General features: G+C 39.3%; 2 protein-coding genes across 2 annotated transcripts; both read right to left on the reverse strand.

Annotated features, from left to right (window-relative positions):
• Window positions 1-961: 961 nt before the first annotated feature.
• Window positions 962-9,534, reverse strand: usp3 (ubiquitin specific peptidase 3). The gene is made up of 15 exons (XM_062390259.1): window positions 9,102-9,534; window positions 8,841-8,901; window positions 7,791-7,928; window positions 7,291-7,374; window positions 7,022-7,103; window positions 6,806-6,885; window positions 5,930-6,043; window positions 5,514-5,627; window positions 5,239-5,388; window positions 4,859-4,965; window positions 4,502-4,582; window positions 4,260-4,378; window positions 4,048-4,161; window positions 2,593-2,660; window positions 962-2,085 (listed from the first exon to the last, which is right to left on the reverse strand). Exons 1-15 carry the CDS (start codon window positions 9,190-9,192, stop codon window positions 1,644-1,646), a joined length of 1,845 nt encoding a protein of 614 aa, XP_062246243.1. The 5' UTR covers window positions 9,193-9,534; the 3' UTR covers window positions 962-1,643.
• Window positions 9,535-10,417: 883 nt separating this feature from the next.
• si:dkeyp-73b11.8 (BPTI/Kunitz domain-containing protein) lies at window positions 10,418-14,854 on the reverse strand. The gene is made up of 6 exons (XM_062389285.1): window positions 14,700-14,854; window positions 13,271-13,462; window positions 12,111-12,287; window positions 11,937-11,981; window positions 11,614-11,692; window positions 10,418-11,487 (listed from the first exon to the last, which is right to left on the reverse strand). Exons 1-6 carry the CDS (start codon window positions 14,764-14,766, stop codon window positions 11,397-11,399), a joined length of 651 nt encoding a protein of 216 aa, XP_062245269.1. The 5' UTR covers window positions 14,767-14,854; the 3' UTR covers window positions 10,418-11,396.
• Between the last annotated feature and the right edge of the window lie 437 nt (window positions 14,855-15,291).

Raw genomic sequence — 15,291 nt, forward strand, 5'->3', positions numbered from 1 at the left:
TGTGTCATTAATGGGGACGGAGCAGCGAGCCTGTAGCCACCGGTGAGCAGGTGAGGACGAGCAGCTGTTCCTCAGCATATACTGAAGCACTTGTTCCTGCCTGGGCGAGAAGGCTGACTGGCTGGCACGTGTCCTGGGGGGAGCGCTCATGTGTGTGTGTGTTTGTATGTGTGTTGATGAGTATGTGTGTGGGTGGAGATGTTCGTTAGAGGGAAGGGGGGGGGGGGGGGGAGAGGCATGCAAAAACATTTTTTTCTCTCTACGCTCGTATTTGAACATATCAAAGGCTGTTTTATTAACGCACAAAAATAATACCGGTGCTGGGACAATCATATGTAAACAGCAATAAATGACTAGACTAAATGTTTACATTTGGAAAAACGTACTGTAGACTATATTTATTTCACATTTTGGCTATTTTAAATTTGTCATAGAACAAACTAATTTATGTAAAAACCTAAGTATCGAATGTCTGAAAAACCAAGTCAGCAGCTAATCAATTGCAGATTAATATTCTGTCGATTGACTGTGTCAACTTCATCCGCCACTCTGTCCTGGAGTGGAATCTTTCTTCTACACATAAATCAATGGTATAGCAGCTGCTGAAGCATCATTAGGTTTAATATTTTTTATATTTCTGCAACTGAGAGCCTAATTTAGAGAAACTGAATCAGGAATAATTTTAATCTAGATCTAAAATCTGACATTTCTCAACTGCGGTTGTGCGGGTCTATGAGCTTATTGTTCTGTCTTGTGTGATGCAATATTCTGCCTATTGAAGTGTTGTTAAGAAAGGACCTTCAGAGCATGTGTATCAGAAGAGTGTGTGTTTAGCATGTGTATCAGAAGAGTGTGTGTTTAGCTATCAGTGTTACAGGATGTCTGATTGTGGTGACGGCTCACTGCCAGGCTCAGGAGAAAAGGAGCGGCGCTCGGACACACAGAAAAAACACATCAAACATTAGAAAAAAGAGATTCTTCTTTGTATTTTGTCATGTTCACTTTGCCTGATACACGTTCTGAAGTTCATTGGGGCGAGTGTAGCTCAAATATACTCCCAACACCAGTACAGACAAAAACAAAACAATTTGACAAGGAACATTTCTTTCACATTGGTTCTGGTCAAGAGGTTAAAACAACTTTCTACAGCTCTAATGAGCACCTGTCATACAATAAATGTGTTGGATTGCAAATCCTAAAATCTCTACTTATACCTGTAAAAAAAAATGAACTGTCAGGATCTTAATATGTGGAAAATATAGTCGGAAACTTTGAAAAAAATGAAAAACTAGTATTTTCACAATGACGGTGTCTCATCAGTCTAAACATTGGACCAACTGAGGTTTTCCAAGGCTAAAGCTTCATTACTTAACAATCACCTTTGTAATCTATTACATACGGAGAAGTCTACCCCAGCTGGGGATTACAACATCGAGGAAATGAATGCAAAGTCTACTAAACAAAAAAATCAAGCAGCAAATTATACATGGTGCCGTCATGCAAGTCATAAAAGAAGAATTGTTGCACATATTTCATTATACATAACAAAATTAACTATTATAATCAAGCACTGTGTGAGATGTGGCCGACATGGAGCCGACATGGAGTGAGGTGCTGGTCTAAGGCAGTAAAGTCTGACTGAATCATTGTGCAGACGTCTGTACGGCTCGGCTGCTCTCCTCTGTTGCAGACTTGTCAGAGGAGTCTCTATCTATAGCAGCTTCATCCATGTCTCTGCCCACATTTGCCACATTGAGATTATCTATGGATTTCTCGTCCAAGGTATCCACCATGTGTGAGGCTGCTGCATCCATCGAAACACCGTCCGCCGAGACTGAACCTGCTGTGACTTTGTCCCGACTGCCTGCTCCTGAAGAAACGCCGTCCGAGGCCGTGCTGTCCACAGCGGGTTTGCTGCTGGTGGTCTTGTCCGAGGACACGTGCCCAGTCCTCTCCACGTAGAAGAGGATGTAGGCCTTGGCCTTCCTCACTGTGTCCTCATTGGTCAGAGATACTGTGCTGTCGTTGAAGTGGTACCAGCCGCCCTTGTGGCTGCCATATGCTGTATAATGCCCTGATCCAACCCTGTGAACACAGACACATCCATCAGCTTGTACTCTCTGGCTTCCTACAAGACCTCATTTCCTGCTGCTGAGGGGAGAGTGATACAGCAGCGCAACATCGCCACTTAGAGGCCAAAGGCAAAACAGCAGCACTTTGATCAACAGTTTCTCCTGGCATGTCTAAATGCTTTTCAAGGACTCTCAGCCTAACGGCTTTCAGCATTTAGTGGCTTCATGCATTTTTAACTGCAGCTGTCTACAAGGCTTTTGAACAAAACTGGAACTGTAATGTTTTTATAGCTCTGGTGTGACTGACAGCCGACTGTGGTAGGTAGAGCTGCTGAGTTATACAAGTGTTGAGTCAATTATGCTCAGACAGTGACTAAAGCACATCTACGCTGCTGTCAGTGCTCATTGAGAGTCAATTATGAGAAAAGGACAAGTTTTGAAAAGGCATTTTCTAGTCTTCCTATTTCATAAGCACTGAAATACTGATCATATAATAAAGTCTCAAAAATGTTCTACTCACCCGGAACCATGATGCACGACAACAGCCGCAAGGTCGTACAGGCAACTCCCTGGTACAGAGTTCTCTGGCTACAAACATAAGAGCATGATGAGAATTTACACAAGTGATCCTGGATTCTTTCCCTCTTCTTTCCCCCCTTCCATTCCTCTCTTGTTTTTTTTCTCCCATTCAAAGTCGCCCTCCTCAGGTCTGTCTGAGATGTTTTCCCTCTCCATTGTCACCATGTGCTTGGTCATTGTGGGAACAATGGGTTTCTCTCTATAATTCCATAAGGTCTAAACTTTATGATGTAAAGTGACTCGAGATAAGTTAGTTGGGATTTGGAGATTTGCAAATATACCTAAATTGAATTTCTTCGACTGTTAGTTCTACTCACACCATTTACCCAAAATATTAACTTAAGTGATTGAAGATGATTTATAAAATGTTATAAAATGTTATAAATCTTTATGGAGGACTCAGGTGTTTCATAAAAAAAAACGAGAAGCCTCTAAATGTTGAACATGATACAATTTCCAAGAAGATACAGAGAAGAAAAAGAATAATGTGAAGGGAAATTACAGATTTACCTTTGCATCCATTGTTGAAGCTGTCAAACTGATTTGCAAATCAACAGCACTCCCTGGAGAAACTAGAGCTCCTAGCAACGGTCTATATTTTATGTGTAAACAACGCAAATAAAAGAACATCCACATCTTTTTTGGATGTGTTGTGTCTGTAAGAAACCAAAATGTATAGCTCTGCAGGACATGTTATTTTTCTTTGTGGATATAAATCCATCATCAGCTGGATGTGATGGGGGAAATTTAGTTTGACTAAATGACCAGTTTGACAAAGGAGCTACTGCAATGTTTGTAAATATACAAACCTTCTATACTATCTATTCTATTTTATTCTTCCTGCTGTCCGCAGCTGCACTGTTTGTGCTCAACTTACAATGCAGTCATTACAGCTCAGTGTTAAATTGTACATGTCTTACCAAAGTCAGCTGTCTGGCATCATGCTTATTTTTAAAATTACCCAACCACCTTAATTACAAAAGGGGTTACATTTAGACAAGTAGACTTGGTTTTTGGTGCATCGGAGGCAAAATAAATAAAATGTCCACAATGCAAACATGTTGTAGTCTTTCCAAACAGTGGACGGAGAGAAAAGTTTGGATGACCTTTACTAAGTATTATTGATGTTTTGTTATATAGCATTTTGTGGAATAGGTACAGAAATGTATTTCTTGAGTCCTGAGAGGTGCAGCTGACCTCTGACCTATAATTCTACTTGATTGTTGAGTTGGTCATCATTTGATAAATGTATTGTTCCTTCGATTTTCATCATTTTCAGACTGATTACTATTGACACAAAAAACCTCCTACTCTTAAAAATCATTAGGCTGAGAAATAACAATTAAACCTGTATTGTAAAATTGCATGATCAGCATCTGTTCTGTTGTGTGCTCACCTCAAGCAGGTAACCCCTCATGTCCAGGCCTTTCAGTGGAAACTCCACATAGGTATCGACCTTGTTTCTCAAGAAGGCTGTCCAGTGGAACCTCTTTAGGTGCAGACACAGAACCTACAAATGGAGATGAATCCCCCCGGTTACTCCAGTACACACTTTTTAAGTCAAATTTGTGAATTGTTATAAATTAATTAAGATTTTCTGTCTCCTACCTTTGGCAGCTTTTGAACCCAGAACTTCTTGGTGGATTTCTGTCGTTTTTTACACTTGTGGCAATAGTACAGTTCTGTTTCGTCAAGTTCTTCCAGGTCAGTGAAACTACGTAAGCAGTCTAATAAAAAAAGAAATAAATAAAGTATTAAATGTTTTCATTAATCTCAGCAGCACAATTAGAATCTAACACAACCAAAAAAACATGTTTAAAAAGTCAGTGTCTATGACGAAGGGAAATTACCACGCAGGGTGCAGGTTGGTCCTGGTTCTTGGTCCTTACTTCTCTTTTGTCTGAACTGGCTTGGAATGTCTAAAGACAGATCTGTGAGAAGGAGACAAATGTTCGGATGTCATTTATCATCAGGTTTTTGTCTTGGTTTACTTATCTCCCCCAAAATGACAGGACTTAAATTCCTTAATTAATATTATAATATAGAATAAAAATCGACACACTAACTCACATTAGCATTCATGTTACACTAATGGTGAGAAGTTTGCTGTATCAATGACTTTGCTAGACCACAACATTACTGTGAATCTTTCTTTCTTCAACTGTACTTGTTGAAAACATTTATTCAATAACGAAAACTTGCTTTACCAAGAAATGGATCAAACTTTCGAGATTCTGTCCCACATATCAGGCAGTTGACTTCATTCTGAAGCAATCCTCCAAAAATTGAAGTGACAACACTGGCGGTCCCATTTCTGTAATGAATCAAACGGCAAACAAAGCAGGTTTAGTCAATGTATTAAGATCCCCACATATTCTGAACCCAATCGATGTTTACCCATTTTTGGAAAATGTACTCAAGTAGACATTTACTCATCTCTGGGGCTGCTCTTTACAACCTCTAAAAAAGGTACGAAACTCTAATAGCTTTTAATAAAAAAAATAACACTAGAAAAAATAAGTTTTTGTTTCAATGTAAATTTAGCTTGGAAAGAGAAAAAAAGAATAGTAAAGTTGGAAAGACTTGCATGCAGCATTTGCCCTCTGGTGTGGAGGGTCTGACGCCATCCTGAGGTGAGACCGGGAGCGAGGACCCATTGCGACTGTACTGCAGCTCTCTGTGGAGGTGGTCCAGCAGGTAACGCATGAACTCGTGGGCGTCCTGCTGCTGATAACCCCTGGACACAAAAAACACAGCTTTCAATGACTCGACTGCAATAACACATAACAGATCGTTTCTTTGGTGCAATTTTGAGGATACACACAGACAAAAAAATAAAGTTTGTTGCCCGTCAGAGCTTACCTGAAACTTGGCATGATTTTCCATATGGCATAGAATAAGGAGTCTGGACTGAAGGCGGTCGGACTGCCCTGCCACAGCGAACAAAGGGTTTTCCTGAACTCCTCCACTAACGACCTGTTCAACACAGAGCAACCCTGTTACCACGCTGCATGAACTGCTGCAGTCAGAAACTAAAGAACGTCTAATTCTCTTACATAATGCAATAACCACAAATTTTTACTTCTCTTGTCAGTCATTGTATCTGACTATGTCTGTGATATTGAGTAGCACACTTTCAGTTCGGCTGTTAGGAGCATAATAAGAAAAGATTTGAGAGGACGTCTTCCATGATCATTTACAAGTAGGAATTCTGCCAATTACACACTTGCTGAAATGACTCAGCTCATAACCCTCCCCCCTTCAGAAGTGGACCTTACACAGTGTTGTCCCCTTGGCTGCGGGTGTGGTACATCCTTCTTCCTGCTGTCTTACCACTGCGTAGAGCTACAGCGGGCAACTCCTTGAAATAGCAGCTGAACTGCTCAATGTTGCTGTTGAAAAAAAACACAAGTCTAGTGAAGAGTGCCACACCAGAGATTTACTCAATTTGTTACACACGGTAATAACCATTAACAGCTGAGTAAACAGACATAGTTTACAATCCTGTAAACTATGATGTGATGGTCTGTGCTGCAGTGTTCATGTAAAAAAAAAAAAATTCTCCATTTGTTTATCTTTTAAAATAACAACAAATAATGATTTTACATTGTATTTCATAAACAATGATGTAAGGAAACTACACTGATGAGATATTGACTTTAATGTGGAAAACAGAAAGCTATTTTAAAGATAATGATCATGCAAGAAAGACAAATGTATTTTCACAGTATGGAATTACTGTCAGGTAGTTACTTTTCTAGGATTCAGATTTAGATTGTTAACACCATTTTTAAATAAATGGAAACTAAATGGTACCAGAAAAGTAGGAAGACAGATGTTTTTTGCATCTACCACATGCTTTGGCAAAGAGTCAGCAGTAATATCAGATGTTCTTCATATAAAGAAAATGTGCAAACGCATCTGCATAATCCTTTTGGAACTCAGTTTGAAACTGTGTTAGTTGGAAAGTCTGGCCTTTTACTGTGTCCCGTCTCCAAGCAGCCTGTGTAATAATCCCCCTGACTGTGCCCCAGACAGTATTAATAAAGGGTGACTGGTTGTGGGGCCCTGGGTCTACGGGAGCGGAGGAATTGAACCAAGCTGCAAACCCAGTTCACCACTAATGTGACCACATCCTCAGCGCAGAGCCTCACCTGAGCGACTGCAGAATGGCGTTCATGAAGCACGTGTTGCCCAAGTTCCGCAGGCCTGTAGCACCTAAAGCTGCCCCGTCCTGGCAGAGACAAGTGACACATATTAATATGCTTATTATACATAAAAAATTGTGGCGGTCTGCAAAGGCTGCTGCGACTTATTTCGTTGAAGTACTGAGTAAATTAAGTTCAAGTACAATATCTATTTTTACTTACATTGTCTTTTAACAGTTTGCTGTCTGGAGCTGGACTTTCCTGAAATTTTCTTTTCCTCGGTCTGTCACCCATCAGAGCTGAGCTGGAAGAGAGAAAAACATTTAACCTGCGTACTGATCTTTAATTGAACATGTTTTAAATGCTTTATGTTTGGGAAAAGGCTCACTTTATGACAAACACCACCAATCAATCAAAACTAATGCCCCGCTTAGATTATTGTCGAGAAAACAAACACATATTGAGACTCAGATCTTGAGATTGGCACTTACTTCTCTAAACTCTGAAGATGCTCCCTCACCTTCTGCACATGCCCAAGCTTAGTGTCATTGACAACAAATTCATCACATCTGTAACTATAAAAGACCCATTAGAAAAGACACATGTACGTTTGAAAACAGAACAGACTTACAGAGATTGAACCCATCAGAATCTTAGATAAGAAACACGGTCATCGTTAATATACATGTGTTTATCGGCTGTAGCAGTCAGCTTTGAACCCTGGGTGTACATGTGGCAGGAGTGATTGTCATCAAATGTTTGGGAATGTAGTTTCAAATTTGGATCACGGTTTGTGTGGCATGGGATCTAAGAATGTGGCAAAGCAAGTGATCAGGCTCGTACAGATGAATGAAGGTTGTTTAAACATTTGGTTCCCATTACCATGGAATCTCAATGCTTTGACTGATTGCTTTTTTAATGACCGTGAGCCGGGCAACATGGTGAGTCACTGATTGTACACGAAGATAGGTTGGTCATGAGGGAAACTCACCAAAACACACTGAAGTTGCTGCAGTCCATGCAGACAGAGTGATGGGATTTCTCTTTTTCCTGTTTCTCCCCCCTCCTCTGACTGTTGCCAAGGACTTGAGTGTCTTCAAAGTGCTTCTTTGCATGTCCGTTGACATATCTAGATAAAAATAAGTTATTTTAGAACGCAAACATCCACAGAGGTCGGCCTAAGTTGCTTCTAAACTTCCAAATTCATAACGCGTTGGTGCCTTTAAAGAATCTTCATTAGATTCAAATCAAGGCTGTGTAAGATTACTTTCTCGTATTTTGTATTTTATTATTTCAAGGTTTGAATACTTTTCCAACCATTTGGCTAAAATGTAATCTACCTGCAGAATAATAAAACAGATATCTAACCATTTCCGATATTCAAACTTCAATCCCTTTTCCAAATAAAAATGGTTACAGAAATTAAATTCAATCTTGCTTTATTTGTAGTATGGCTTGGGCCAAAAGTTAAAAGTACTATCCTTGGTTATATTTACCTAATTTTTTGTTGAATATTGCTGACCAAGTAAACAATAGTCTACATATTTTTATCTATGTATGGAAGGTGTTTTGATGCTTTGTATTGCTTTAGCTACAGAAGCCCAGAAAAAAAAAGCCAGTTAACTGTTGGGAATTACATTACAATGAATGGGATGTATATAAACAGACAGATTCACAATTAAGGAAAGGATCATTGTGGCCAATAAGGTGTCTCCTCCCAAAGTCATTTAAAAAATAATAAAAAATGTCCTATATTCAAAAAGCTTTTATGTTTTTAACTGGTAAAAAATAAGTAGTATCTCTAGCTGGTGTTGGTTGTTGGTTATGTCAGTTGTTGTTTTTGTTATGTTGGTGAGGGATTTTCTCTGCAAAGCAAATTTCCCTTCAGGGACAAATAAAGAATCAATCCATCTAAAAGAAGAGCAGTTCTTTCATGGACGCTTCATTGACTTGCCAAGATTTAAACAATCCCTCAAAAGCAAAAGCATTGAGACGCCAGTATTTGAAGTGACTGAAGCACAAACAACAGATAGTATCTCACCTTCCACAGTGGACTGTGGTACACGTGAGGCAGATCCACGGGCTTTTATTAGACCTGCAGACTGGAGACAAAACATGGAGCTGAATTAATTGTAAACAAGTGATAACACACCGCTGTGACTGACTTTTACGGATCACTCCTTCATGCGCCACAGCGACAGCATCGTGTAAATGGTCCCAGCATCTGTCCCGCTTGGCCCGACGGTGAGACCCAGTCAGGTGGGATCCATGTGGAAGTCACATGAGAGAATGACAGACTCACCGGTGCAGCACCAGGAGGACGGAGCCCCGTGAGGGAACCCGGGGGAGTCCACTGCGCAGCTCACGTTCGAGCTCAGATGAGGACACTCCATCGGTCCACGGCGGCGAAAGGGCCGGCGAACGTTATCCAACACCGCAGCACCGGGAACCAGGCTAACAATAGGTGGACAATTAACCTAAACTAGCTAGCTGACGTTAGCCGAACAAGTACTTTATCTTCGCGGATATGCAGGTTTTCCTGTCTTTGCTCAAGCTAACACGTTCGGTAGCGACCAGATCTCCTACAAAATCTCAGAGAACAGAAGTGTAACGATACCTCACCCCGACATGCTGTAAAACAAAGCCGTTACGTTATCGTTGGTGTGTAGGGTGCAGGATAACTGCTGGCGTTGGTCACAAACAAATGGAAATAACTTGAGGAAGTGACGTAGGGTCGGCCGGCTCGGCCAAACACCAACCAGAGATGAGAGAGTTTCCGTGAGGGTAATCGTAGACCACTTCCGGCTTAGCGTTTCCTTTCCCCCGAGCCACTTAGTATCACAGCGAGTCCTTCATATTCGTCTCGTTTCTCTCGTCTATTACACTTATACCCACTGGTATTACCAGGAACCTGCTTCATTTTTATTTTGACACTGTTATGTTTGGTATTCACTCGGGAGCACGCGTGCGACGTCGCTTCCTTGTTCCGGACCAGCTTCCGGCATGTGCAGCAAGTCAATCATCGATGGGCCCAGACGTAACCTTGACATAACACGTTAAAAAAGATTTGACATAAAGTTGAATTGTAGTTATATAAGTTTAAAGTGCCTTAGCATAGTTTTAATTTGTTTCAGTGGTGGCAGGTAAGTACATGGTTATTCACGTTCTGCACTCCAAGATCTAAAACCAATTGTATTATTGTTCATTGATTAAACATATGAATGCTTGTACAGGGTCAAATCAGGTCAAATCTGTACCAAACGTCACTCTAAATCGAGTCCAGGCCTGAACATATCTTTGTGACAACACTCAGTCTCAATCACAGCACCACCTACTGGCAATAGGAAATGACTGCGTTAAACTTTGAAGCTAGTTTTTGTTCAAATGTATATTATTATAACTAGATTCCACAAATTCAAATCTTAACAGCATTTCAAACGTTTGATGAGTGTTCTGCCTTGAAGTAAAGTCTAATAGGTATCATTAAACCTAGCTATCATTAATCTGATAATTATTTTGGAACTATAGCACAATGATAATACATATATTGTGTAGATATTTACACAGTGAATGATAGAAATACAACTGACAGTAAATGCCCCTCAAAATAAAAAATTTTTTTTACACCAAATAAAAAACATACACATCAAAGTTTAAGGATCTTACAGCCACATTGTACATTGTATGATAAAAAAGAAAACATTTGACACTTTATGTTTAAATCATTACAGCGCAAAACTAAAGATTTACTAATGCTGAGAAGGAAAGTGAGTGTGCATCGGGCACCTCAGTACAAAACAAGCGGGACAAAAGCAGCACTAAATATATGCGTTAGGTTTTGAATGGGCACGTGCATTCAGAAAACTTCACAAAGTTTTCAGCGAATGGTTGAGCAACACGATGATGCAGTTATATTTTGGAAACACTGCAGTGATTGCGAGATCACACAGTTAAAATTACGTCAGTTAACAATGTACAGGATGATGAGAATCAGAATATGAAATAATGTGATACTGCTCTTGACTTCTCTTCCATCAGACTGACTTCTAATGGACCTCGTGTGATCGAACAATGGTTTTGTTTATTTTATGGCTGCAATTCACAATGCATTTAATTTCTTAATTGTTTTCTCTATGAAATGTAAGAAATTGGTAACATTTTCTTGAACTTGCTAGTTTGGCTCAACCAACAGTGTAAAACCTATTTTTTAAATCACATAATAGAAGCAAATAATCCCAACAGTTGAAAAGCTAGTTCAGCCATTAATTCGTTATTAAAATAGTTGATGATTCTCTTTGTGAATTAATAGACATTGTTTCAACATTATTTGCATTTTGATCACACTCAGACTAAACAGATCTAGTTTGTATTACTGAATGAAAGCACTTGATGAAGGAGCAATGAGGGGAAACAAAACACTACATTGAACAAAACTGTAATGGCCATTTGCATATTTAAGTAAAAAAAGAAAAATCCAACTTAAACCGAATTATTACTTGATATGTTTGGCTTTAAGGCCACTGGTGTTAAAAGACTAAACCAATCTGGTAAAAACTCCACATGTTGTAATGGATGATATTGAATATAACAATGATATCTATGCCATTTCCAATGCCGCTTCCTGAAGAGGTACATCAGACTTTGGATCTTTATTTTTTCCTCCTGCCTTCGTCTTGGGGTTCTTTTTCCTAAAGGAAAAACAGTTAATATGTAGATAATTAAAAGAGAGTGGCATTAACTGTAAGTAATACTAATGCTTTTAGTAATATCATCATTCTTTATGTATAACTAAAAAGAAAGAAAAATTAACTTACTTTGATTGAACTGTCAAGACGACCACAGTTGTAATGATGGCGATGATAATGAGAGCAAGCAAAACTCCGCAGATGATCGCTGTCAAAGAGGGCAACAGTGTAACACAAAGATATAAGTAAAAAGATTAGATAAATAAACTACATAACGCAATTTTTTCAGATAGTTTTAACCAGTAAGAACATCATGTATAATGTATAAAAATGTATGAAAACTAAACAACACTCTTTTGCAAAGAGAAATAATTTAAAGATAATAAAACTGGAGCTTGTTGCGGCTTCTGAATAAAATGATAAATTTCACTCAATCCATTGTGTGAACTCACCAATAGGAGTGTCTGGCTCCTCCTCCTCCATTTCATCACCATCATCTTTGAACCAAGACAATTACCATTAGCATGTTAAAAACATGTTTGACAGTACTATGATTGCTCTTTTTTGGGGGGACATAGCAACATATCATCGCCAACTCATTACAAAAGAGAGAGATTTGCACTCACCGTGGATTCCATCACAGGTGTGATTGCAGCTTTCATAGGAGAAAAATCGGTTTCCGTTTCCAATGCAACCAGTCCATAGGAACTTTTTGCATTTGTCATGAACGGAATCATAATAGTATCTCAGAAGCTGATTTTTACATTGACCTGAGTCCTTCTTCAAGTGACAAGCCTTCGTCTCTGTGAAGAGAAAACATCTTCATTATATTACAATCATTAGAAGTAGTCATAGCTGTGACTGCAGTTTGTACATAATGCTAATACAAAGTACGTAAATGTGCCTGATAGTATCTAAGCAGTTCAGCTGTCACACAATCAGAGTGATAGATGACTTCAACCTTATCACGAAGGCTGTAAAAGTCTTGGGCGTGTTCTTTAATGCTTGGCCAAGAGTCCTACTCTTTCACCACTTGGTGGCGTACGGCTAATACTCAGTTTCTCCCACAACCTCAAAAGAATCAAAGAAATTAAATAAAGAAACAAAAGAAAGGAAACAACGATATTTGGATCAATTCAAATGACCCACACAAAAACTGTTTTTCAGTAACAAATGCTCTTTTTCAAGGTTTACAGGGATCCCTGCCTAAAACTTTGTTGAAGCAACTCAATCAAGGGACTCTATTTCTCTATTTCGCTTTCTGTGTCTCTGTCCCTCCCTCTCTCTCAGTCGAGATAGTCTAGGCGTGATGATGATGATGCATATCCTTTCCTGGTCCCTTAGGTCATAAAACCCATTAACTGCAGTTCATGTTCCAAAGTCCTCAGAAACAAGCCTTGAAGAGGGATGTATGTTTTCGTCTGGGTGCCTCTAATTTAAGGCAGTTCCTCAATCAATCAAATTAAATTTTTATAGCCTATATTCACAAATCACATTAGCCTCATTCAGCTTAAGAAGGTGCGATATCCTCTGCCCTGAACCCCCTTGGCCCCTTTCAATGGAGGAAAGAACCCTCAGAGAGAGTCGCATGTGAGGGATCCCTCACCAGGACAGACAGAAGTGCATCAACATAATATATACAACATTTATGAGAAAAGACAGTGTGTAACATAAATGTAGAGTTGTATCATTTACACAAATAAAATGTTACATTAGACATGTTGAGCAACATAAACGATTACATTAGACACACGATTCTCAGTATAAATTCATTAAACGATCTTACCATCAATGGGGTAGATACTTTCTGCCTTGACAGAGCAGTTTCTCATGCAATCTCTTTCTTTTTCAAAACGGTTGGCGTTTCCTCCGCTCCCTGAGTATATGAACGGCTCGCAGCGATCGGTGCGTTGATTGAAATAGATTGAATGAATGAAGCTTGTGCCATCACCTAAATCTGGGTCCAATATACAGAAGTCTGTTGGACGATAAGACACAAACTGCAAGTTAGAGACATTTTATTTGCACAAAGTCTACAAAGGATTCTTTGCTTTTTCAAGCAATTGTTTTTCCTTGTAAATATTCTGAGCATTGCTATAAGAGAGCTTGTGACCCCAGCATTTCATTGACAGCGACTGCTTAATGTTATTGTTGTGCATTTGACAATAAACTCTTGAAATATTGAAATATTGCAACAATATTTTGGTGTCAAGTACAGTTGGTTAATCACAAGAACAAGCTGGTGAAGTGACCATTGCTCAGTTACTGTATGAATAACGCTTCAGTAGAAAGCCTCAACAGATACTGTTTGATATATTTAATGCTTAACTAGCCTCATCACCAGAGATCCACTCCCTCTTTTTACGACGGCAATAAAAACTCATTTTTCAGTTACCCCCTCATTACACGTTTCCCAGAAGGTAGGTGGTTTCAAATGATTCTTCTAACAAAAAGGCAGCGGGTTTTATAGGGAAACTAACCAACTGGGTTAGTTGCTCAAAATCTGGACCTTCCCAATAATTTACACCATGACATAGTTTTAGTCTGGTCACTCTCAGACAGAAATGATCTCAGTGTTTAAAAGCTTGGAATTACAGAGGCGGGAATTGTCCAGTCAGCTTAGTTCAATCGTTTGCAGTGTGTAAATAATATTTCCAGGAGACTAAAGACCATCTTTTCTTTCTTATTTTTTTTGGTCCAAGCTACAGACAATCATTGTTGGCTTCAGTTGCAAGTTACAGCATGAAGAGAATGTCAGGGAAAAGGTAAATTACAAATGTATCCGGCTGAGAGATGCAGTCTAGACTTGTTTAATCTAAATCAAATCAATTCTATTAATTTCAAATGTAACCGGATGTGTCTCCCCCATATTTAGTCTCTATAGTTCCCCACGTGACCGAAATCTGAACCGCCATGTTGCCCTGACAGTGCTGAAGGTGACGCTGTATCTCCTTGATCCAGTTTCAGCAAACGATAACTTTACATAAAACTGAAAGACCTCAGTCGATAATTAAATATGAACACCATAACATATTTGCAAATCTTTTAAACTGCTGTTTAAAAAAGCTGCGATACAAAAGGCTGATGATTAGCCTGTATCCCTTTGTGCCGATAGTGAGGCCTGTTCTGAGAACTACATCTCGGATCAATAAACAGAGTTTTTGTTATGTTATGTATTTTTCTTTTAAAGGGTGATGGTAGAAGGAAGCGTTTACCTGGAATGATTGAATCGCTGACGTGGATTGCGGCAAAAGCCAGCCCCAACAGCAGAAGGTGCTTCATCTTGCTTCTCGTCTTGGCCCTGTCTGTCCCGGAGTGACGGTTGTAAACTACAGTGGTGGAGGGTTATCATCGTTGAACTTTGGACAGTCACTCCTCGACTCCTCGACTGTAACACCTTCCATCGTAACAACTGTCACTGGCTAGAACAGACCTCTTCCCCTTTTTCGTACCTTCACCATTGAATAAGGTTGTAATTAAGAATCTGATTTGACAAGCTCCATATTCAGCGGCTCACATACACAATGCACATCTTTGTATTGAGTTTATCTATTCATTACTACCAAGTGATCAAAGCTTTTAAACAGCTTCAACTGAGAGGTAGGCTGAGAAATGTGTCTGTTTATAGAGTGGCAAGTTTATCTTTGATATTGAGACCGTACACATCAAAACCAAAATGACTGCAAATGAGACCCGAGCCTTCACAGTCTTTTATTATAAGAGAGCTTTATTATGTGAATTCAAATCTGCCTGTCATAGAATTACCTCAGGTAGCTACTTTGTCCTCTTTTTTTGTCATTTTGGCAG

The sequence above is a fragment of the Platichthys flesus genome, chromosome 6 (genome assembly GCF_949316205.1).
Source record: "Platichthys flesus chromosome 6, fPlaFle2.1, whole genome shotgun sequence".
NCBI classification, from domain to species: Eukaryota; Metazoa; Chordata; class Actinopteri; order Pleuronectiformes; family Pleuronectidae; genus Platichthys; species Platichthys flesus.